The sequence below is a fragment of the Meleagris gallopavo genome, chromosome 8 (assembly GCF_000146605.3).
Source record: "Meleagris gallopavo isolate NT-WF06-2002-E0010 breed Aviagen turkey brand Nicholas breeding stock chromosome 8, Turkey_5.1, whole genome shotgun sequence".
Taxonomy (NCBI): Eukaryota; Metazoa; Chordata; class Aves; order Galliformes; family Phasianidae; genus Meleagris; species Meleagris gallopavo.
The window spans coordinates 19980001-20006546 of NC_015018.2; the positions used below are offsets into that span (position 1 = coordinate 19980001).

Here is a 26546-nt window from a genome sequence, read left to right on the forward strand (position 1 = left end):
AAAAAAAAAAAACCCAAACATTTAAACCATCTCATATTAAAACAAAATAGAACAAACCTAACATAATTTAATATACGTCCAATGTATTTTCTTGGCAGTCAGGAGTAGAATTAACTATTTAAAGGATGCTATTCAGGTTTACAGACACTCTGCACATTTAAACACAAACTACTTCAGATCCACTTTCAGCTTCCCTGATAATCAAGACATTGAGATTCCCCCAATTATTTTTGGCATCTAATCCTAAGAGTGGTGCCGTGTAACAAAACTGTCTAGATGTCTGGCTGCCCTTGATACAAAATTCTAATCTACACTACAAATATAACAACTGAAGTTTTTTGATATTACTATTGAAAATTACTAAAAAATAGAGTAAGGAATCTTAGATAACAACACTGATTCTATTATTTTTTCCCTTTTAACTGATACATTTTATTTTAATTCCAAATTGTTATGGTTACTACTGACAGTTGTTTCAACACAAACTAAAGGCTTCAACTAATAGAATAAAATGCCTTTTTCATATTTGTCCACCTCTTGCACATGTATTTGAAGTTTATGCTTTACTGAATACAAGAATACATCTGTGGAGTGGTTAGATACTGAGTATTAAAGCTTTTGCTCTGGTCACTAACATCAAACTATATATAATTATCATTATTAAACTCTAATTATTCTTTTCCCTGATAAGATCATTTTAACTGTAAATTTTACATCTTTCATAGCATAAATCCCCACACTATGTACAGTAAGTGCATTATATGCTTGTTCACTTACACAGTGAATGGCACAGTGTACATTTGTTCAATTAAGCAGCATACAGTAATAAGATTCAATTACATTAGAGATGATAAACCAAAATTATATGTTCACATAAAATTAGTGAAGTATAATAATAATAATTTCAACATTTTTATTATAATAGAAATGTTATGCTAAATCAAAATAAACTGCTTGTACAAAAATTGATGATCCGAAAATAATCAGAACTTGGAAGAGTTCCTAAATGCAATCCATCATCTTCTAAAAATATATATATTTGGACAAATACATTCCCTAGACCCCAGACAGATGTAGCAGAGAAAAGATGGATCTTTTATTAATACTTTATTCTGTTACATCACTCCACCTCACTTCTGTATGCATGCCTCATCGCTGCATTTTGATACCTGACCTCACTCTTGAAAGGCTTCAGAGCCTCCTCTAAACAATCTCATTTGGGATGCAATGCACACCCACCTGCTTTCTGCAAGGCTTTTAGGGCTCCTGCCATCGCAGTGTACGAAAGCCCTGCGTTAGTCATTAACCTGATTCCTGCATGCAATCACACAAGGTACACAGCAAGTCATCAGCAAAACAGAAATATCTTTTTATTAAATGATTAAAAATTGAAGCAATAAGCCTGCAGGCAGTTCATAGTTTTTTCAGTTCACATGCTTTTTCTTCATTTTGCATCTACTTACCGACATAGCTGCATGGTCATTGTTGTTATTCTGAGAAGGAAACCAGTAAGGCAATCAAATCAAAACAAAAAATTAGATGTACTGTCAACATTGAAAAAAAAAAAAAAATAAAAAATTGGTAGCAATAAAAGATAAGGAAAATGTTTCCAAAAATAACAATTATATTCATATAATTGCTTAAAAAAAAAACAACAACCCACACCTTTGAAATTATATAGCATTTTGCCAATGTACAACAAAGAGATTATAATTGAAATAATACTGGTTCAGCAATAAAATTTTTTTCTGTAATAAAGAATTGTATGCCAAAATATCAAAGCAGTAAACTTCAGATTGGGAAACATCTGTTCTTACGCCTTTCCAAAAAGTTTTCTATATAACAAATAATACATTCCAAAATACTTATGCCACGTTTACTGTCTTGGCCTATGAAGGCTATCTGTATGATACTAACATACTTAGGCAAAATTTAGAATGGCTTAGGACAGTAATAATTGAAATGTCACACAGTCCTTAAATACCTGTTAATGTAAAGGTAATGGTGCTATAACTGGAAGATGGAACGAGTATATTTTCTTTTCCAAAACTGATGCTTTAGCATAGTACATATATACAGAGGAGAAAACTAAGATGTAAAACTTAACTGAAAAAAAAAACATTCAGAGACATAAGATGTTTCCAGTGATTCCATGGGTCTAGCAGACTCCAGCAAGCTTGTGCCATGAAGTGTGCAAGTTCAAAAACATTGAGATCATGGTCTGATTTAGATCTCTTATGTTCCAATTAAAATAATACAAATTTCACAAAACATTTAACAGAGGAAGTATGTTTTTAAAACTTATGTCTACAGTGTTACAGAAATAATTCAATATAGCCTCAGGTGAGAGCATAAAAGGACACTTCCAGGTATGTTTCCACAGCTTACACATATATCTGAGACAAGACAGGGCTTTAATGACAGGAATCCAACAATCACCAAAAAGCAAACAGATCATAACACCTCTCCTGGAAAACCAGAGTGTGAAGCAATATTAGATATAATATTAACGACCCTTGAACCAGACTATGGAGGATGAACAGAGCAAACTGATGCCCAAGCTCCAGCAAAAACCCCTTCAATACCATAGGATATACCACGACAGGAAACAATTCCTCTACTTGTCCTGTTGGTTTTTTTTGTTCCAAAATTGCAACCACTGCTCAGGATTTTTTTGATTTCCAGTTACAGACATGGTTCTGATAAACCATTTTGGGCAGTAGGATTGTTTCTGCCAGCAATACAAACTGTTACAGAATTGACACTGTGACAGTCTTATTCTGCTAATGGAAATACACACTAAAATTCTTCCCAGTTTTAACTGTGGCATAAGGTAATCCAGTTTTGCTTAGGACTCCATAGTACTTGTATTTTACTGAGTTATGGAATCTAATCCTGAGCTTGCCATTGAAAATATTTACTATAGGTTTTCTCTTGATAAAATAAGTTACTACTACATGTCTAACAAGAACCATCACAATTACACTGTACACACATTTTCATACAGTCTCTACAGCTCATACACAACATTTACAGGACTGCATGTTTCCACAATCTGCCAAGCCAAAGTGATATGGAGGGAAATCCAAAAGCAACAAAAAACCTCCTGCCAGACCAGACTGCTCAGCCATACAGCTCCAGCTTGTTAACCGGTCAGAGTTTAAATTACAAAATAAACAGTTCATAGGAACAACCTTCCTCCAAAGGTTGGCTCACATCCTCAAGCACTTATTTCTATTCCTTTAATGTTTTTCAAGTCTCTTAATGCCATAGCTGCTACTTTCCAACCCTCCTAACAAATTATCTCATTCAAGAAACCTACAACTTTCTTTCCGCTGATCATAGGACATTTAAATTTCTGTCTGTACTCCATTTTAGAAGATCTATATCACAAGCTGTACATCATTGTTCACAGCTGCTATACACAAATAGCCATTGGGAACCAGTGCCATTTGTTCAATGAGTAACAAAAAGGTTACAGTGAATTTAAGCAACAAGCATGTAATCCTCTATTAAAAAAATCGCTCAGTTGACTTGGTGTGCAAACATGTGCCTCACACTTCCTATTCACATCAACACTGAATGGGCCATGTCTTTGAGTAATTAAAAAAAAAAGACGAAAGAATCACAGCCACTTAACATAATTTGGAAGACCTGATAAGCCCACTATGTCAGCAACTTCAGCACCTTGCTGTGAATGTAAATAAATTATCTACCAGTCTGGAGCCTCGAAACATTTATGCATTGAGAACTGATTCCTGACAGGCATTGCATGTGGGTAAAGCAATCAGACATCAGCATGACAGCAGCAACAAAGGACAAACCGACGAAAAGTAGATGCATCTTGTAAGACTTGCTGGAGTTACTCCACATTTACAAAGGTATAAACTATTATGACCATAGCTCGAACTAGAAAGTCTTGTTTTTTTGTCTTAAAGGAAGGGGAAAGTGGACAATGGAATGTAACAAGAAGTACATCAAACGTTATTAGTGCCCTTTCAAGTAGGACAAAGTAAAGGATATATTTGAATAAGAACGGGGAGTTGTTTCAATGATGCTTAACTAACAAAAATTAAATGATTATTTTTTTTTTAATCAGAGTTACTTAACTGAAAACAACCAAATCCAAGGCCTCCAGAATCTGCAAAAATAGAGGACTTGAACCAATTCAGTGCCTTTTGAATCAATGAATGTGTACACAGAACTGTACAATGAAGGACATCTGCTCTAGACTTGCCTGCTCTAGAAAACTACCTAACTTCTTAGACTATTTGTAAATCAGCTGTTGTTTGCATTACTTCTAGAGCACACAAAAGCATTTTCTAAGTATTATCATAGGTAAGCATCATCAACATACTGAAACATCTGAAACACATCTGTACTGAAAATACTGAAATATTCATTGCTAGCATGCATTCAATTAAAAAATCGCATATTTTTTCAAAATCTTATAAAATAAAATAATGCTCCAATGGATTGAAATTACACTTAATTTTGAAAACTTACAGGTAAATGAGTAAAAACTTGAAATGTGCTTCTTAAGAAATTAATGAGGTCCATTAAGTATCCACTGGCTCTTCCATCTGATTCAGACATTGTCCAGTCATAGTCAGCAATCTGAATAAATTCATCTATTTTTTGGTTTAGTTTTGTATATATTTCTCCTTCTGCAGCATGCCTTGCATCCTGAGGGGAAAAAAAAAAAATTGCACAATTACCAGAATTCTAAAATATTACTAGAACATAGATTAAATATTTTTTAATGAAATCAATGAAACTGAAGTCTTACAGGTTTTTCTTTTAGGGTTAAAAAAAAGTTTGTTAGCTGTGTCTTGAAGCAATAAGTCTGAAGTTAGTTTTTAAAAATTCCTATGATGTATACAATAAGTATACATAAGTATACTTAAGAGAATAATCTAGATTCTCAGAAATCAAGGAAATACATTTGAATTTGGAAACAAAACAATTGCTTTACTCTCTTCCACAACAATCATGTTTCAGCTTTACAAATTTATTAACCCTGATATAAGATTTATTTAATCTCTTTTACAAAGTGAATAACAGAAGTACCCAATTATTTTATGTGTTATGGCAGGAGGTCCAGTAATCATTGCACACGTACATAATGCACATTTGAAATAGCACTTTTACTGTAGAACTAGTTTGTAAATGCTTCCACTAAACAGCTCTCCTCCAATGCATAAGAATCTGACAATTTCTTAACATGTCAAATAAAAGAACATGCTGACAATCGCAGTTTTGTAGATGTCAATAACAGTTTAAATAAAGTTGAGCCTTTGTTTAAAGTTTCTAATTAATGATGAGACCTCAGTTTCAACAATCTTTAGTGAAAAGACTTGGAAATATATTTGCTCAAGTTTCATGTTATCACTTAGTCTACAAAACAAAGAAACCCAAATCATTTATGGAGTGGCTGTATCATCTTCATCAGCTAACTGTTCCTACTAAATGGCAATGACAAGATCAGCCCATTGGTTTTTGGCTACCATTTATTCTGCTTTAGTTATTGGGTTACAACAGAAGTAGCGTGCTGCCAACACTTTAGGAAAGGAGTGTACACTAAGGAAAGTGTGAGCAGACTAGAAAATGGACTTCAAATCCAGAGGGTACTTCTGAGAAACAGCATTGTGAATCCCATGCACAAGTGAAGAAAATGCAAATCAGCAGTATTCAGATATGGGATGACTTCTAGAGGCAGAGGAAATGCTCCATCTTTAATCTCGGTGACATAATCACATCAAAAAACTTTTGAAAATTCACCAGACTTTCCCCCATTAAAAATACAACCAAGGCAAATGGGGCAGTTTTGTTAAATGGCATTTTCTAATAGGAAAATTAGGTTTAGAAACAAACTTGTTTCCTTTGTGGACGAAGGATTCAGTGGTGTGTATCTGGCTCTTGAACAGCCATTACATAGCCTAATCCTGAGACTCTTAGTTCAAGGAATTCTACCAACTAGATCTCCAAATTTATCTATTTTTGTTTAGAGTGGCTGCTGATTTAAAGAGGCGAGGGAATACAACAGTATCCACAACTGCACTCAGCCATCCAAAGCTGGAAAGTATGTTGTAAATACTGGAAGCCATGCAGTTTTTTAATATGATAAAATGAAAAAAGGTGGTGTTGTTTTGAGGGCAGAGAGGTTGTTTATTTGTTTTTAATTTGTACTTGCCTTTACTTTTACATTGTTACAAAAGAATGCTAGGACAGTTTGAATGGTATTTTAAAGTGGCACCTTACATCCAATAATAAAAGGGGAAAAGCAGCCCTCAGATACAGCAGCAATGAAACAGATCTAAGGGGTTGTATTTAAAAAAGAAAAAAAGAAAGAAAGAGAAACAAGAAAAACAACAATATAGGTGTATTTTTGAGATCATCTCATGGAATGCAAACACTGCTAATAAAGGAGATTTTTGATCACTCAGATAAAATGGGAGTGACATGATTTGCCACTAGGAGATGAATTTAATAACTGTAGAACATACCAAACCCTATGAGGGCCCAGCTGGGGAACTACATGCAGTTTTTCATTAAATATAAATTTTAAAAAAAGGATTAATGAGAAAAGAATTTTCTACTATAGGTAGAGAATGTTGTGCTAGCAGGTTCTCCAGGGAAGAAGATAGGAGAGAAAACAGAACATTTTCCTTATATGTTTGTTACTGTTCACTCTGTACTTTGCTGAATGGCTTAGGTACTAAGCTCAGCTCTAATACACAGCTATAATATTCTGCAATTATCTCCAATGAAACTTATATAGTTTATATAGTAGTTAAACATAAATTAAAACAAAAGCCATTAGCACAAAATGTAATGTAAACTCTAAGCTGTCATTTATTAGATGAAATTCAAGGACAAAGAACATTTTACCTCTTAATGAAATCAGACTATGGCTGCATTGACTGTTTTGTTAGGAATGTTAGAAAAAGCATGAATTGTCCTTACAAGAAAATTGTCCTTACACATACTACACATGCTACTACTGTTATACTACTGTATAACAAACAACATAGCCTAGATCTATACAATAGGTCAAAATTTAGTAAGAATGCACTGACAGGACAATGTTAATCTCACTACAGCTGCTGTGCCTTTTCTGCCTTGTCTTAGTCAAGAAATTCTTAGCCAACAACAACAACAACAAGTAGGAAAATCACTGGCAATCAATTGGAAATACAAAGTGTATTGCAAGGATGATGATGTCTTATTCCACCTCGACAATCTTTTAACGTATGCCAGAGGGGATATCAATATAGAATAAGCCGCATATTACACCAAGGGGAAAAAAATAGGGTGCAGAAAACAGAACTTATCCACCTTATCCTATCTGTCGTTGTTCCACTGTATACTACAAAAAAACCCACATACCTAAAGTTCTTTGCAATCTTTTGTGACTTTTTTGGATGTTTTGTTTCTTTTCCAAAAATCTCTACTTAGGAGTCCCAAGTAACTGGGAAGGCAACACACTTGCTGAATTTACTGGATAAAATGACCCATACAGGATTGTTCTTCTATAGGAATGTTTTCTTCATAAAGAAAACCCTTTCCTCCTTACAAGGCACACAGATTTGCTTCTGTTCTAACCCCCCCAAAAAAGCTACTTGGCTAGACTTTGTTGATGAAGTAATTTAAATCTTATTTTACACATATGAATTCCAAAACTTGCTTTTGCAATATCACCTGGTTGCATTCATTGCCTGTGGAGAGTTTCTATTATTAGTAATTTATGGCACTTTTAAAATTATTTTACAACAAGTCATTTGAGTTCTTGCTTATAAACAGAGAGATAGTGAGAAATGCAGAGGTTAGGTGACAGATTTCTGATCTCTTAGCCAGCAGCAAACCTTGACAGAGAACAATGCTCCTTTAAGTGCCATCCCAATGCCCTCCCACAGAATACCGTATTTCTCATGAGAATGCTTTGAAACCTTTTATGTGAATACCTGTGATTCCACACAGTATACTGGTTTGCCTTCTGAATGAACAGTGTTGAAGATTATAATCTCAACCATTCAGTCATGGAGATAAAAGTGATAAAAATAATAAAAGGTGGAAAAATCCTCTGAGGATACTTATTATTTAAAAATAAAAAATAAAGCTTTTTTGTAGATAATTATATGCCAGTATCATTGTTCATATCTAGCATTTTTTAACAAGCATTACTGTGCAAATAAATGTAAAGGATATTAAATAAAAATATGAATTCTAAATACAATTGAATAATCTATGCTTTGTAACATGCACTAAATACTGCTTTTATATTATCATTACACAGTCTGAGAATATACCACAAACATAAAACATATCAGATTACAGTAGCTGTTTTGCTTGATTCCATTCAGAAATGCAAAGATGTCACACTGCTTGGAGTTTAATCCATTGAAAGCTTCTGATGCAGTCAAACTTTGTTTGTCATTCTTATAAAACTTATAAAAGAGGCATCTGTAAGAATGTGGATGCTTCTTGTATACTGAATTCCCAGTCCAATAACAAAAAAAACAGTGTTTATCTGCTGTGTTAAAATTTAATTCCTAACAGATTTTTTTTAGAGTCAAAATGAGAAAATACACAGCGTTCCACTCACTCCCCTTTTGTTTTTAAATACATTAAAATCAGTGCAAATTAATTAACTTTTCATATGTGATTGCATAACAGATGATATATACCATACCTTAAATGTAGAAAGTCCATACAGCCTTGCAGTGTGAACAGTCACTTGCGAAATGTTTGTGATGTTAGAGATAAAATCCTCAAGATATTTACAGGCTAATTCCAGGTGCGTTGTGTTTATGATGATTTGAACAAGCTACAAGAAACAAATAATTATGAAATGCCTTTTTCTATTATCCACTGACATTTGATTTTTGTAAATAGGGACTTCTTTCAGAAACTGTTGCTGGAAGTTTATTGCAGTATTACAGGTTATCAGCTATTAACTGACAACTTTCAAGTTAGCTTTCAAATACCAGTAAGGAGTAACACCAGAGTTTACATACAAATGCCATTTAAAAAATGAAGATTGCAGACACTTACTCAGTGAAATTAATTCAGTTGTTACTTTAGAATTAAAAAAAGGGAAAAGAAAGGACAACATATTGCCAAAATTAAATCACTAATTTGTACTACAGAAACAAGGAAACAAGAAAGCAAACATCACTGCTGCAATTAAAGCAAATAAATACCTAATAAATACATAAATACATAAAAGCAATGCATAAAGTAGTTAGAAAATTTCAAAAATGCGATTGCATTCCCCCCTAAGTGGTAACATACTGCTCTAGGTATAAATATACACGATAAAGATACAATTTATAATATACTTCTTAAAGGCAGGACCTTCGTTCACATTCAGTTCATAAATTAGACAACACAGATAATGCATAATAACTGAAACAATGGTGTATGATTTCTGATATCCTCACTATTTGCAGTCTGGCTCCAATACCTTTTAGTGATCACTGATGTAATGTTTGGAAAAGTAACAACTTTACCTTTTAAACTTTTTATGATAACATACCGTCCTGCTATTTAAATACCTAGAAATATTAGTGATTTTTTTCATATCCTGTACCAACTTGAAGAATGTAGAAAACTTTCTCAGAAAAAATTTTATGGCTTCACATACAAATGTGGCAATATATGAATTAGAGCTTTTCCCTCCTCATGATCATCTTTTTATTTCATCTACACAAGAGATTCTTGCAATTTTTAAAGAAAAATTAAATATGAAAATGGCACTGCACTAATGGCAGCAGTCTAACTCCTTTCCAGAAGCATCATGTATCATCTTTCAGTTATTACTCCTGACCTCGTACGTACCTGCAGTGAATGTTCACAGCATGATTTGCTATTTCTCCCTATTGTATTTCGCACAATAAATACATCAGTTACGAAAAAGAAACAATATGCATAAACCTACCAAAATATTTTACTAACAATTAATATAAAAAATAATTCATGTCTGAACTTCAGATTTTGGATATGCTCATCTGACAGGTTTACTCAGCAACTTCACTCACATAGCTCACATGAGAAACATTTTTTTATTATAATTCTATTTTAAGGAGGAAAAAGAAACTCAGCAATGTCTTGCTAATTGCTGGACAGAAATAGCCCACATGAACTGTGCGTTGCATGCAAGCAGAGTTGCAAGGGTAGTTTCTCACAACTCCCTGTTTATTGTACAGAAGGCAGAACTTGTTCATTGCCATCTATCTGTCAGTAAGCATCCTTCCAACTAGATCCACATTGTTTCTGATTGTTTGGTTGTTTTTTTGTTTGTGTCACAGCCACCGACACATTTTTATACATTTATCATCTCTTTAAAATTTCAATTTTAAAGTAAACACTGCTTACTTTTCTTAAATAATCTCTATACTAAATTATATCCACATTTACAGGAATCATTTTAGCACTAATTTCCTTAGAAGAATGCCGTTTTTAGAGCTTATTTTAAAACTTACCTCTGTTAAACCTATATGAGGTTTCTTAATTAGGTTCTGTAAACAACTACTGAGAGTTCTTGTTAGCAGCAAATTTGTCGATTTTCTAAGCATGTCATCTATTTCTGTTGAGCTGAAATAAAAGTGCATTTTTAAAACGTGACAATACTTGACAGCAAAATTTCTTCATTACAAAGAGAACTTTTAGTGTTCAGAATTATCCATGTGCATTGAATTTCTGGTTGCTTCAAATCATCTGTGATCTAACTACAAAACACCTCTTTCATTTACAAAATTATCCATTAACTACATTTCAACATTGAAGCAAAACCTGTTATTTTTAGATTTTGGACGTGTTTATTGACACAGCAGTTAGGAAAGAGTAATTTGTGTTTTGTAATGAGTTACCACGGAGGTCAACACACACCAATTAGTACGTGTAAATTATAAACAGTAACAATTAAGAACGTGTGAAAGCGATTCATTTACATCCTTAACAGAGCAGAAGTGGGTGAGCAGCCACAAATAACTCCCAGATTTCAGACCTGCCACGTTATTTAACATAATTACAGCTAAGTTTTAGAGGTTCACAAGAAAACAGGAGATGTCAGAAATGTTATGTTTTCCTTCAGAAAAAGGTGGGAAAGAAGAGGGAATTAGCATGCAGGCAGCACATTCTATTGCAGGAAAAATAATTACTAAAGAACCTCAAAGCACTAAAAATAGTAAGGTGTTTAAAGAAATCAGATATGCTACACAATTATTTCTGAAATGATCATCATTAAATTATATAATCATATATATTTTTGAAATCATACAGGCTTTGTTAAAGAAAAAAATCTCCAGATTATCCAAATCAGACAATACTGTTAAAAAAGCTCTAGCACTGCTTTGGTGAGTTCATTACACCAAGCTAAATTCATCTACACATACCTGCATTCCATACTTACATGTATATATATGTACATGAAATATATATTATAGTACTGGGAATCACAGATAAAATATAAAGAATTACACGTGTAACTTATGAAACAAACATAGGAAGTAAGCACCCAGGAAAACGTATTTCCAAGTTAATATAAATTGTTAGTTCACCTGGAAGTTATAGGATAGTTTATACTCATTCACATTCACAATACTTATAGATTACCTGCGGTGAAGTGATTCTGAAAACTTAAGGCTTGCATAAATGAATTCCTTAACCTGGATATATATCTGAGGCACTGACTGAGACATTGGGAGCTTCTTTGGAAAGGATTGCTGTAAAAATAAAGATAATCCTCTGATTCTAAGGAGAGATTGGTATTAAACACTGGAAAATCCCTTGACACTACCAGTATTTTCATCTAGCATAAGTTTTTCCATTTTTAACCAAATATATTCAGTGGTGTATATTGAGCTGACTTCTGTATCTGTTTAAACATCTTATAAACAAAATGTACCATAACCACTTATTTAAATTACAATAAAGTTTGGAATGTTTATTGTTCTCTATCAGCCATATTCCTGCTGAATCACAAAATTAGAGTCCATTTTCAGGACAGCAGTGGATCTTGAATAAACCAGTTTCCCTTTACATCAGTTACTCCCACTGTGCTTTAATTTCCTTATGTAAATTCTACCATAGGTTTGATATTACTTGATCAGTTCCATCAAAATCGCTTTCAGAAGGCAGAACATATTAATCACCCTTTTATGAAAGCAAATTTTAGAGAGAACGGCTGACACAATGAAAGAATATCCCACTGGGATGCCAGTACAGCAGAATTATTTACAGTCCTTTCGTATCTACTATGCCCCACATATTCAGATAATAAATAACTAATTTACCAAGTGAAATAATGAAGTTGCTATCTCTAATATATCCCTGATGATCATTACCCATATTTCTGCAAAACTACAGCATATAACATACAATGGGTTACAAAACCCAATGTGTGGCAACAAAATCTAAGTTAACTCATTAAATAAAGCCTGTATTAATTAAAATGAATTATTAATTTGTTTACAAAACACTAGATCTCATTATTCACTCAAACATCAGAGCAAGTGATTAGAGCTTTAATTTTCATATTTATTTACGAATACATAATTACACTTTTAATCTACCTAGCTTTTCTATTTTTAATTACTTTCTAATTACAAATATAATTTGTATTTAATAATGTAATAATTTGTATTTAATAATGTTCTAATCATTCCAAATTGGATTTTGGCAAATCTTAATAACATAAAACTTTTCCTTACCTTGTCAAGTTCTGAATCTTGAAAAGGAAATTTGCTTATAACTATTTTGTATTCCTCTTCATTTGCTACAGGAATAGGGCTGTAGTTATCTGCTTCAAAAATATCCCTGGTAAATTAGTTAATAAAGTGAAAACAATAAGGATATGTAATCTATTAACGGTACTTTACAATAACAAAACATGTTAATGAACATACATTTTTACTACTACATTTATATGTGCAATGTCAAAATATTATGAACTGGAATCATTCTAATTTCAGAAGTCTGAACTGTGTTTAAATGAATTTGAAAGTAATTATTATATGGTAACTCTTTAAGCTATGTCCAATCACACAGTAAAAAAAGCTGAAAACATTTACTATGCATGTCCAAAAGCACAACACAGTAAATGAACTTCAGGACAACAAGGCTATTCCAGAAAAAATGTAAGGAGATGTTTACCTACACTTTGCCTACACTAAAGCTAGACACTCAGAGTATCCAGCTTCAGTATCATAGCTGTGTGTGCTAATGGAGATGATTCAGAGAACTTAAATAGGCAAATGTGCACAGCTTTACTGAAGTACCCTCTGGACTTCTCTACTAGTCCATTGACTTGGAGTCTAGAGAGTGTGAGAACACTAAGTGGTCAATTTAATTTTTAGATTTTCAATAATATGATTAAACATATTTTATGGTAAACAATGTCTGCACATTTAGACATCATACTCTATATTTATAAACAGGCTCTGGAGCTCTACTCCTGGGTTAACTATTTGTTCAAAAAATGATTCCAAAGAACATGTGAAAACCCACTTGCATTGAAAGAACATAAAGATATATTGGCAACATCAGAAGCGTGTCAGTAATATACACGTAATGTCTTTAAACATTAAGACAGCCTAAATTAGGAACAGATTGGCAACAACCTATTGCAGTTGCCTAGGCTGATTAAGTTACTAATGAAGAAAAACAGGTGTCCTTCTCTTGGTATTTCTCCAGCAAAGTCCCTAAGAGGGAAGGTTTCTTCTCCTCATTAATTACAGAAGCAGTCCTCGATGGTTCTTCTCCTAAATATTAGTTACACGCAATGAATACATTAGTTCTACCAAATCCAAACTTCATATGCAATACTGACTCAGTCAATTCTTCCAGAATTACAACTGCAACAAAATTTAAAGACAAAAAGAAATAAATGCAATATGAAAGGCACAATTATTTTGAAATACTAACCTGAACAATCCAGACCACTTTTTAAGAAGTGTTTCATTATACTGGTCTCTTATCTCAAATAAAAGATCAAAGAGTCGATTCACAGGAAAACCATAACCCTAAGGTATAAAAATGAAAAGGATGGATAATTCAAGAACTAACTTGTTCATTCTTATTACATCTTCAAGACTCTGAAGTGAGACTGATCAATCTCATCAATTCTACAAATTAGATTATACTACTTCAAATACACAACTACAAGATTATTACATTCTTACAAAATATTTTTACCATGCTTTCAGCTGTCAAGCAAAAATCTCTCCCATTTATCTGTAACATTTTAACTTGATATTTACGCAGACAAATAATCTTTGTTATCAGTCTGGTAAATGTTAGAAGAATATTTGCCAATGATACTCATTTGGTCATCTCCCTAGACAGTTAATGATAACTGGACTGTTAATTCATGTTTAAGTTCAGAAGTAAAGCATTTACAAAAGACAAAAATGTTCACAAGGTACAAAGCTAACAGTAGCATAGATATGAATATTCTGATGCTAACTGGATCACCCAAAATACGTACATTCAGTTAGTAATGCTGAAAAGGGGCTAAAGGGCATAAAGTACAGACATCTTTATTATTTAAAACATTATTCTGTAATTTTACTCTTGTCATATATATGACACTGGGGGGATCCAAAACACTGTACTCAGCTAGAGTTCAAATTTGGCTCTATGAATTTCAGTTAAATTGCTAATATAATACCTACCTGTAAAGTATCAGCAAATACCACAATGAGATTCTTCAGCTCCAGAACAAGGTCAGGATCATTGCAATATGACTGAAAGTCAGAAATTCCGGTTTTGTTAAAATGATTCAAAATACTGGACATATGTTTTCAAAGAACGTTAGAACAGAAGGAAGGTTGAACTCTCCAGCCTTACCCATGTCCCTGACTGACTGCCTTGGTTAAAACAACTTAGACTCACTTACCTTCATGCAGTGCAGTTACACTAAAGTATTTGTTTAATTTCTTATATGAACTATCACTAACATAAAAGCTCAGAAAAAAAGTAAACTAAAACATGAGATAGAATAAACGTTAGTGTTGTACTGAGATTAAAAACTAGCAAATAACATTTATTTTAATGGTATTTAAGCACACATAAAAATGCTCTGCTAAACCAACATCACAGATTTCGACAGGACATTCTTTTGAACACCAAGCCTGGGTCTAACTAGAATTGAAAAGCATTAGTACATCTGACGTAACATTGATCTGTAAAGTTCCTGTGATAAAATTATAGTTGCAATTTGAATTCTTCCCCATTCTTTTCTATATATACATGAGTTGTAAAATATTATATGTTAAATATGTAACTGCTACTAGCAAACATCAAAAAGAGAAAGGTAAAATTCTTCAACATTTTCTGATAGCAAAAATTATGCTCAACCGGCCTGGTAAGCTCTGAAGCAAGTTGCTAGCAGGCAATCTCAGCAAACAGCGATATTCCACTGGTTGCCACAGAGGAATAAGAAATATCAGGCAGCACCATTTGAGCTAGAGTTGTAATGTAAAAAAGATGCACTTGGAATAAACTGAAATACTCACATGATAGAGAATTACATTCTAACATCATGAAATTTTTTCTAATATCTTTACTAGAACATAAACATACTACTACCATAGCATTGAAGAGATAGCTAGGAGGGTTTTGCTGGTAGAGTTTATTTTGGAAACACAGCATTTGGAATGATAATTAGGAACTATTTCCTGGTGGTGCTTTCAGTGCTGAACTATTCAATCTGATCTAATGAAGAGGTCAGTTGAGACTAATGAGGAAGGATTGCAATAATAACAGCAGATTAACTCTGCATATTCTAAACTGCTGGACTAAGAGAAGGTTTGGAAGACCCAGTGAGTTGTAAATCAGTGGAGGATTATGCAAATAGCCCATGGCTGTGGATCACAGCCTGATACTGTCAGGAACAACAAAAGCTTGGCAGGCTCCCTCCCAAATCTGAGCAATTTTTAATCACAAGGAAAAGAAAACACCAGAGAGGTTTAATTTTTCACTTTATCATCATCTCAGTTTTAAATACTCAGAGCTCTTAAGTAAAAGGATTTAAACTGAAGTACTGATAAATTTTCTCACTTACCGAATGTGTTCTAAGAACAGCAATGATCTTTGAAAGGGCCATGTTCCAGAGTTCATCAGTATAAGTTCTAGTTACCAGTCCTTGGGTTACATGTAAAATATGGTCTTCTACTACAAAGAAACTAAAACAAAGCAATCCTTCAATTAAGTTTTCAGTGAAAGAGTAGAATTTGCTCTAATATTAAGAGACAAGTATAGTCAAGCCCTTTCCTATTGGAGCAGTGACACTTCGGTAGATTTGGTGTTCAGCTCCCCCCAGCATGAAGTCAAAACTTGCTTCATGCCAGCTGGAGCCCAGGTTACTAGAGGGTCTTTTTGGGGTACTATAATGGTAGGATGTGAATGCTCAGATACAGCTAACAACACCCACATCATTTATGCAGAAACTGAAGAAAGTTTTTGGACAGTGGGAGAATAAAGGATGAATTAAGAATCAGTGCAGTAAAACTGAAGTAAATCTACATTTAGGAAACTTACCCTACAATTTGACTGAAGTATCTTCTATAGCCTTCTACTGTTTCATGCTTGCAGTGAAAAAGAAAATAAGTTTAGGAATAAAAATACCACTAAGTATTAGGTACAATCTAAGTCAATGTAGAAAGTAAAGTATTGGTTACCATGCTTGATTGTGGCTGCAGAACTAGTCTCGCTTGTTTCCTTCTTTGCTTTCTATAGTAATTTTCAAATATTTCTCCATCACCCTAAAAGGAAGGCAAAAGTAGTTAAAACAAGGTCATTCTCTCAGTATTAAAAATCACTTATTAATCTAAGTGTAGAATAATCTGTTTTAAATTAAGACACATATTATGCATTTGTCTCACACAGACTTCTTGCTGACATTAATGAAGTTTAAAATGCATGAAATATACAGATTACATATATATATTTAAAAGCAGAAAAATATATATAGAAAAATGTTGCTCACGTCTACATATTGTCATACAATATTATGCATTTGAATAAATATTTATGTTCATGCATAAGGCATATTATCTATTGTTCTACAGCTGAAACTCATTGTGTCTTAAAATGCATCTTCAGGTTAGTCAAGAAACTGATTGCACCTCAAAGCAACAATAGCATTTCTGTGTTTACCTGATACACTTGAACAATGCATACAAGAGCTTCACTGGAGAAAAATAAACAATTTATTTAATATTCACTTCTTCCCTTTAGAATTGTTAAATACAAAGACTAATGATTTGGATTTTTCTCCTATCACAACACCCTTCTATGCCTAATGATTACATTGTGAGGAATTCAAGTGACATCCTAGCCATCTCATTAGGATGACCATTCAGTAGAAACCATCTGTCCACTCGAAATCGGTGCTACACTGACTTATCTACCTGGCACTTGTTCTGTATGTATTGGAGAAATAAAATAAAATAAAGGACATTCAACTCAGAAAAGGTCTTTTTAAAGCCACCTTAATACATACCAAAACTGAGTAGATGTGCAAACATCTATAGACTGGAGAAAAATCCACAAGATCTTGAGCAGTTAAAACCTGTGGAAAGGAAAAAGTTATAAAGCTTAAAACGCGTATAATCTCCTGCTATATTACCAACAGAACTTGCCCACTTAATAAGAACTTGATAAATTATCTTACTTTAATGGAATTGCCTTCGTGTCATCAACTTTAGAACTGCACGATTTGTTTAATAGACTGATAAATTTAAGATTAAAATGAATAAGGAAATACATTGGGATTGAAGACAAAAGCAATACCAAATTAAGGTCAGCAAAATTAACTATGTTGACATTTTATGGCTATAAAAACTGCTATTTTGATAGAAAGTGGAAGGAGCTTGCATTAATGACTTAAAAAGCAACTGCATCAGTTCCTTTGCCAGTAGCTTTAGGAAAAACTGTTCTATCGGAGAAGCTCCCTCCTCTCTATGCCTTACAGTATTAGATTGGATTTCTATTGCAAAAGCATTCTATTCACTGTGTTTTCAGAGCACCAAATACAAATATCTAAATATTTGCTAGTTTATTCAATCTATGGATAGTGAATATTCAGTAGCTGAAAGACTGCTAACAAAAGCTAGGGTTCACAACAAAGAAACGCCCACTTTAGCAACAGAGGAGTATTCCAGGGCACCACATACAGTTTGCGGTGGACAGGTAGTGTATTATGTAACTTGCAACTGAATTCCCGAATAATTACAAATTGAATTCAGTTGAATAATTACATGTTCTATTCAACTGAATGGCCCCAAACTTAACACTCTATTTAGCATTAATGAAATTAATATTTTGCACTTTGTTTTCCTCCTAAAATGATGTTCTGGGCATTGTCCATTAAAGATGTTCTCTTCATATTCCATCTATATTATTCCATCTATACACAGCACACTGCAAGCTTTGTTCAATAAAACTGCAAAATTCAGTTTAAATAAGATTTAGTAAAAGGCTACCTCTTCATCATGATCATCATCTTCTTCAAACGTTCGCTTCAATGTCATTTCATTCTTAGAGTCCAAAATTCTGCTTCTACCTAAATGCATATTCCGACCGTAGTTTACATTATTATGCTTCTGAAGAGTAGTACTAAAGGTTTTCTGCTGTTGTGCCTGTTTTGAAAGTAGCACCAATTGGGAGAGATATAATTCAAATTTCATTATTTATAAATATATGCTATGTCATGAAAAACAGGTGGTCATATAGAACGCAAATCAGTGTAATTGCAAGCCGTTTGCTCTCAGCCTACTCTGATGGTTTTGCCCTCAATTGATTTGGGATGACAAATGAATTTAACAGCTTCTTTTTGCATAATTCTTCCCTCCTCCCCAAAATGCAACAGAAAAAAATGTAAAAGTTATCTGTAATTTTCCCAATAATAAACTGCAAGCACATAATCTATACTCAAGTACAGTTATCACAACAGAGTTTGCCAGCTATTTGTTTTCTGTCTTCAATTAAGCCCCAGCGAACAGATAGCTGCAGAAGTCAAATGCACTCAAATGCACTGTATTGTCCATATTGCTGAAAGAAATGCACCAAGTTAGCATAGTATTATTTTGTGATTGGGATGCACAGGACTGTCATGGGACAATACAACATCCAGTAATCTTGTTGAGAGACACACTTAAGTTTCATTTATACTCATCAGCTCTGCATTTTACAAGAATTTTGTTTCTGAAAGAGAAAACAAAATTCTAAAAACTTAGAAGAAAATGAGGCAATCCAACATAACCACCCAACAGAAAAGTCAAATTTTACTTGCTGCAGCAAGAAAGCTGCAGCATTCATTAGTAATACTCAACCTAGTAATAAAGAAGTATCATAAACTATGTTAATTAACCAAGTTCTTGAAGAATATTTGAAGCTGTAAGTTAGTTTTCTGTAGGTAATGGGGCTGAAATCATCCTGGTGTGTAGGCTTACCTGCTTCATTGCAGTTTCCCCAATTCTGTCAGAATGCTTTCGAATACTCTCTAAGAAATCCTTCAGATCTGACATAGAAATTTCTTTTATTTCTTCACGTAGTTTTGGAAGATTTTCTATCATTATTTGGCAAAATCGGTATTGGCTAACTCTGGGAAGATAAAGGTTTTCTAGTTGTTCCATTGTCTTCAAAGCAGAGTAATATCTACAAAGAGATTAAATCAAATTATATAGCTTTCTTACCAAATTTAAATAAAATACATTCTTTGTTATATATATCAATATAATACAAGCAATCAATAGGCATCTAATGAAATTACTGAAATTAATTTTAGTCAAATGAACAATGTGAAACAAAAGGTCATCAGTACAATGTTTTAGTTTGGGAAAATAAAAAAAGTGAGCTGTCAGAGTGACTCAGTCAAGTCAAGATTTTAAGTAGGCTTCTATGGTATTAGCTGTTCTGATCAGCAGATTCCTAATGCCACATGCAGTAGCTTGTGGAATGGAGGCAGTAAAATCGTAACAATAATCTCTGTTTCTAGATCAGTCTCATTGTTGCTGTTTAAATTAGTTTCATCTTTGAAATGCAAATTACCAGTCACTCAGTGTTGGAGTATATGCTCCAAACAACGAAAACAATCTTGGAAATGTGTGCCTGTACATATCTGGCTTCTTTAGATCTATGCTTACACACATTCATACTCTGCTTTCACCACCCGTAGCTGGAAAAGACATGTATAAACTTATCTCCAGTCTACTGTAAATGATGCATCTAATCTGCTGTTCTGACAAAACAGAGTATGCCTCACCAACAAAATGATTACACTGAACAAGCTTTAAGTCAGGGGGGTTTCCAAACAAACAAAGAAAAAAAACAACAAAGATCAGATTATTTTCACTGTTTTTCAGTTAACTGTTAGACAATAGACTGTATGTATCAGAAACATGGAAGAAACAGCCTGAGAGAGTCAGTGAACAAAATACAAACAAGTATTTCCTCTTATGTCCATAAGATGATGTACCATACATTAAAAGCTATTTTGTGAAAATGTACATAAGAGACAATGAGTCTAAAAAAATACTCCAGTTAAAAGTAAGTACAAAATATGATTCCATTCTAATTTCAGAGTATTTCAAGTATTATGAAAACAGCAGAGGTTGGTAAATGTAGGGGAACAAGCAAAACAAGCCATATCATGGGCCATTTCAGGAAAAATGAGTAAGATTTGTTTCCATCAAATAAAACAAAGTGTGATATTGAAAATGCTATACAATCAACAAGATCTGAGCTCTCAGTACATTATTACAAAACATTTTGAATTAATATTATAGAAATTTTTTTTTACAGAAACTACAAATAATAAGCAATAATTTAACTCAAGTTCTGATGAAAAAGCGTTACAAATGACTTTTGTCATATTAACAAAAGTATCACAAACTCAAAATCAGAGGATGAAAAATCTAGTAAAATATCTCAGGTTCTTGTTCTGATTTCTAAATCATTGCTGCAAAAACATCTGGGAGATGTACTGCTATTACAAAAATGCAACATAGAAGATGACCAAATGAAAAAATCCTTTCCAAAAAATGTTAAACTAAAGGAACAATCAGATATACATCTATATCATACATAGCACAGCACTCTTTGAATCAGAAACCTGTCATCTTATTTCTTCAATAAGAATACTAAATAAATGCAATTTTGAGAACAGAGATCTTCCAAATACTGACATCAACCCTATTTTTTACTACAGTTCCTTTCTGGTCTTCAGTTTCAGTTCTCTTATAGATTACAAGTGTTTCTGGGCCAATACTTATTAGAACTATTTATTGACTTTAGGCCTGTAGGACATAAGTAAAGTTATGGTGATTCCAACTGATTTCGGGGAAAATTTATAGATGTAAATTGGTTCTCCTATGCTTCCTCTTAAAGTGGAGAGATGAGCACCACAAGGAGCTCTGAATCATGCCCATTCATGGAATCAATAGCTCTGTCTATATCATTTTCAAATGTCACATCAGCTTCTGATTGTGAAAATTTATTGAAAAAAATTAAGCAAAATAGAAGTGTACTAATTTTGAAATAGACAACTAATAGAAACTGAGATGAGACTGTCGACTTGCTGTTCAGTTCCAAATCTTTCCACAAATACAGGCAATATCCTTAGCCCATTTTCAGCTTTTCATATTACAGCCTTGGCTCTCTTTCTTGAATTCCTACACAATCAGAAATGCAAAATTAGTGAATTACTTTGAAATTTTGAAAATGGAAAACAGAGCATGTGCGAAGTCCCTTGAAAATGTTCAAGAAAAACTGGAAAAGTATCCTTTTCAGTTCTGATGCTTCTTACTATTACTTTGTAGGTATAGTAGGCAAACATGTTCCAACTGAAATAAAATTCAAGCTGATGGTTCTCTTCTGTCAACAAGAAATAGCAAATTGTTAATAACTCAGTTGCAATTTAATATTCTATTCTGAAATAAACGCATTTCTTAATTTTTTATTTTTTATTTTTTAAGATTTTTTCAATAAAGGTATTTCTAAGCTAAGCTAGCAATTCAGCATAGCCAGAGTATGGGAAAACCTTCTCTTTTATTTCAGAACACAACTGCTTTCAGAAGACTGCAAAAAAAGAGAGTTTTCAAGTGTAAATTAGCAGCTTCTGTTTATTATATACTTGGTTTATATAAAATATACATAAGGCAATTGGAATGTTGCAGATAAGAAAGGATCTGGGGGTTTATGTGTGTGGTTTTGTCTTGCTTTTTTTTTTGTTTTTTTGACTAGCAAATGACCAAAGGGCCCACATGGTGAGACTTCTGGGAAATAAAACCGTAATAGCATCAAAACTGTATAAAAGGTTTGTATTTAAATTATACAGATCAGCTTATCAGAACACTATTGATTCATCTGGAAGGTTTTTGACTGCTGTTTCTAAGATGAGAATTAACATAATCCATTTAAAATCCATTCTAGAGTCCCTTACTAATTATATATATACACGGAGCTCAGGACCTTGCCCTTTTAACATCTGTTCTGATAAAGCACTGAAATCTTATTAATTTGAAGGTCACCTGTAAGTCAGGATTTAAACAAAAAAAAATTGGCATATAAAGCAATGATGTATTTGTATATTTTGCTTTAAAAACATTCTACAGACTTAATTAAATGTTTTGAATTAAGTTTAGACAGTAATATTATTGTATCATAAATTATCTATCATATGAATGTGAAGATTGTCTATTTAAATATAAACGATTTAAGGAAGCATCTTCAGTGTCATTTCTGTCATACAAATATACTAGTCCCTCGTCCATTCTTCGGGCCTAATCTTTTAAGAAAACATTCTCCAACATAGATTTTATATAATAAGGTCAGAAACTGAAAATAGAAATCTGAAACACCAATAGAGTTCATAAGATAAAATTGTACAGAACGGACCCATCTTGTCATCAAGACCAGAACACTGTAAGATAGATTGATCTATAGTAACATCTTCTCTATAAAAGAGGAAACTTCTAAAGCCAGCATGAAACAAGGCAGGAAAAAATAAGCAAACAAAATCAGAAGATTAATATTAGTGTTTTGTATGATCCAAAGAAAAAGAAAACAATTTTAACTTTGAATTATTACCAGCGCATATAAAGCAAGTTATATTTTAAATGACAGAGAACTTCTAAGATCTATCAATTGAATTTCATTTGAAGGCAGTTAAAAGAAATACTGTAACTTACTTAAAAAAGCTCCAGGTTAAACTAGAGAAGTAAAGCTGTACAGGATAGGAGCAACTCAAATGCCATGAATTTTATTAAGCAGAAAGCATTTACATGCACATGTGAATGTAAAAAAATGTATATTTATGTACTAAAATTCCCTGCTAGATTAAAAAACAAACAAACAAAAAAACCCCTTGAAATTATCATTTATTTTATTAAGGAAAGAAATTTAATTTACAAAGAAAAAAAATGTTTTCTGACTTCTGTGCTTCCCTCTGAGACAAATACCATATATCCCTGCTTATTACATTTCATTGAGTAAATATTAAACATTTTCTGTTCCCTATCAAAACAAGACAAATTTGAGGGAGTTCAACTAGAAATTTTCAATATTACCGTGAAAGAGTCAAATTCACAGATGCTGAAGAGAAATTTCAACTGAAAACAAGTCACCGCACAAACAACTTTTTTATTTACAGTTGCCTTTACAATTCAACAGCTTCTCTATGTTTTGTTTGTTTTTTTGTGTGAAAGATCTGCAAAGCCACCAACTTCAACAATTCCCAATTAGATTGTTGATCTACAATCTTCTGAAGAAGCTGGGAAATTTCTCCAGATACATATAACCAAACCCAAACACAGTAGCCCTGCCAAGAGAACTGCATGAAGCATGGTGATCTTATCTCTGACCTAAAACTAAAGTTGGAGAAAGTACTAACAAAATACATAATAATCCCAACAGGTCTTTAGGAGAGCAGTGGAGAAACTAGGCCTCTCCCTTGTGCTTCCTCATCTAAGACTCTAAACCCTTCATAAATCTTTCCAGCCAATTGTGTCTGTTTAGAGCAGATTCCTCAATTATTTTCTCTCACAACTATAGTTCTTGTCAACTTGTGTTATGCATGGCTCAGGAAACAGATAAATAGGATACGGAGCCTTTCACCTCTAGGTCATCAGTTCAAACATAACCCATGTTGGCAGAGACCAAAAGTTGCTACCAATCGATAGCTTTTTGGACTCCTCAGTAGATCTTCTTTCTGTCTCCATAAAAAAGAATATATTCCAAATGCCAAACCCCACATTATCTTATTAAGCTGGCAGTCCTGGAGAAAACAGAATTCTAATCTTTACCATAAAATAACTACCCCCAAAAGTGTAGAGCATCCATGCTTCCTTCTTCCCTTTCTTAAGCATAAGAAATGTTAGTTTTATTCACAGTGAAAGATATAAAGACAATGGAATAATGAAGTTATTACTAAGAGGCTGCAAAACAAAACAAACTCAAACAAAAAGATATTTATTTATTTATTTATTAATAAATACAAATGAAAGCTTAGCTGCATCAACAAACCTCACTGAAGGTTTCTGAGAAAAATGATCTTTGTGCAAAATAAATGCTCCCACCATTTTGTTTGGACAGGTGTTATGAATGCTCATATCCCCAGTTCTTCCAAGAAAGCATCACAGCAAAGATTAAGAAGGTCAGTTTTTAAATTCTTTGTACTTGCATATATCAGCTATGAGGGGTTTTCTGGATGTCCTTGCCAGTGCAGAATCACTTAATGATAAAAACCAAAATGCATTCATCCTTTGGACTTGTTGCTCGGTAAGCCACAAGTAAATTACCACTTGAACTAATCACAAGTGCCGTGAAATATCCATCTCTAGCTAGTATTATAGGAATTGTAAGTCACAGGCAAGTAGTAAGTGTGTAACTAATGAAAGAGATACCTGAGCTGTAGCAGTAGCCTGCAGCAGAACCTAAACCTTCTGTACTTTGTGTGACTTCAAGGTATGGTACATCAAAGCTATGGCATCTCCTCTTTCCCTTAGATCTTTTTATGGTATGACAATGACACGTCTAAACCCTTCAATTCAGTATACTATCACTTGACTTGTAACATTTAAGATTTCCTGTCTGGCAAGCAACTCCTTCCATGGGAAAATTATCAGATCTATATCTCCTAAATAATGGAAATTTAGATTGATACTGCTAACTTTTTCAAAAGTCCCATCCACCAACAGTAGACTACAAACCTATTAGTAAATATGGAGTCAAAGCACTAAGAGTCATCTGCTATTTTATCTCACCTAGGTGATCTTTTATGATGATGTTAGGAACTATAACATCTCTTACAAGCCAGAATGTTATTTGCTTTGCCTGACAGAAGAAGGGAATGGCAGAATGTAGACCCTGATCCCAGCATTTCCACATCAACAACATGCAAAATGTAGCAGATTCTGAAGACCAGGAAGAAAGTGGGAAGTGGTGCAGCTCAGACAGCATACTCTGCACTACAATCTCTGAGCAGCTGGGACACTGGACTGTTTACGTATTTCTTCTCAGGTGCTCCAAGAACACTGCTACAGCACACTGCCAGCTACTTTAAACTACAGTCGTGTCAGTGTCCTGTTCAGAAGAAGCAGTGTAGAGCAGTCAAGATGATGAGATCTACCAAACCGGTTCCCATCCAGCAAGTTTTGATTGTAATGCAAAAGCACAGTTTCAATATTTCTGCAAAAGCCTCCCAGATAGCACATGTACGCAAGTACCATGTAGCACACCCATAGTGCGGGAGATGCAACACATTTGCTGCAGCTCTGCTTGATCAGCAGTGTATGGTATACCTGATATGTTTTGGACGTGTCTGCACCCAGGCTTTAGAGCTGATTTGCTCTTGCATAGCAGCTGTTTAGGATTTTCAGACGTCCAGCTTTATGGCAAGAGGTGTTGGATATTCATATAATAGAAATCCAGACAAAAGAAATCCAGACATAAAGTCAAAAAACAATTTTAGATTGTTGTCTAGAATGTACATCTCTGACTATGCACAGACAGTTCCAAATGAAGATAGTCGGGTCCAGACAGACTTGTTAGTGGGAGCTTCCTGCAGTGGTGCCAGGCACACAGATACACGATGACAACGATCGCAAGTACAGCAGGGAAGAAAAAGAGCAATCGGCATCGGAGGCTGCGTGAAAAGCAGCAGCGGGTAAGGTGGACATGATCTTGTATAAAGCAGGAAGAAGAAAGTGGTGCTGCTGGGGTGGGTGTGCGTAAGGTACAATGCAGCAGCAGCCCCTGGGGGACAGGGACAGCAGAGCAGCCACAGAGAGAACTGGGAACGCTAGGGCTGCAGGAGCAGTGAGTGGCTCCCTCAGAAGACGGAAAGTGAAGAAACAACAGAGGAAGGAAGTACCTATTAAAAAACATTATTCTAGAACTTTATTTTTCACTATGTCTGTTGTGTTTTTTTTACCCTTAAGACTGTGAAAAGACACAACACTTTTTCTCCAAGTCCTTCCCATAGTCTCTCATACACAAAAGATCAGTGTAAAGATATCAGACAAGTCTGAAGAAACATATAT

The 26546-nt window shown here is 33.7% G+C and overlaps 1 protein-coding gene across 3 annotated transcripts in view; it reads right to left on the minus strand.

The window, feature by feature from the left end:
• Positions 1–26546, minus strand: part of EXOC6 (exocyst complex component 6) — a 64086-nt gene that overhangs the window by 13838 nt on the left and 23702 nt on the right. For 2 of the 3 annotated variants that reach the window (XM_019617673.2, XM_019617675.2), the window contains exons 6-19: positions 19458–19662; positions 18489–18644; positions 17507–17575; positions 16683–16766; positions 16543–16589; positions 16067–16187; positions 14676–14747; positions 13927–14024; positions 12714–12819; positions 11617–11726; positions 10485–10596; positions 8693–8827; positions 4507–4686; positions 1464–1493 (exon numbers count right to left, since the gene is read on the minus strand). In XM_019617673.2, coding sequence (XP_019473218.1) covers positions 1464–1493; positions 4507–4686; positions 8693–8827; positions 10485–10596; positions 11617–11726; positions 12714–12819; positions 13927–14024; positions 14676–14747; positions 16067–16187; positions 16543–16589; positions 16683–16766; positions 17507–17575; positions 18489–18644; positions 19458–19662 — 1525 coding nt within the window. The remainder of the gene's footprint in view (positions 1–1463; positions 1494–4506; positions 4687–8692; positions 8828–10484; positions 10597–11616; positions 11727–12713; positions 12820–13926; positions 14025–14675; positions 14748–16066; positions 16188–16542; positions 16590–16682; positions 16767–17506; positions 17576–18488; positions 18645–19457; positions 19663–26546) is intronic. The other variant, XM_019617674.2, reaches the window with a different exon arrangement.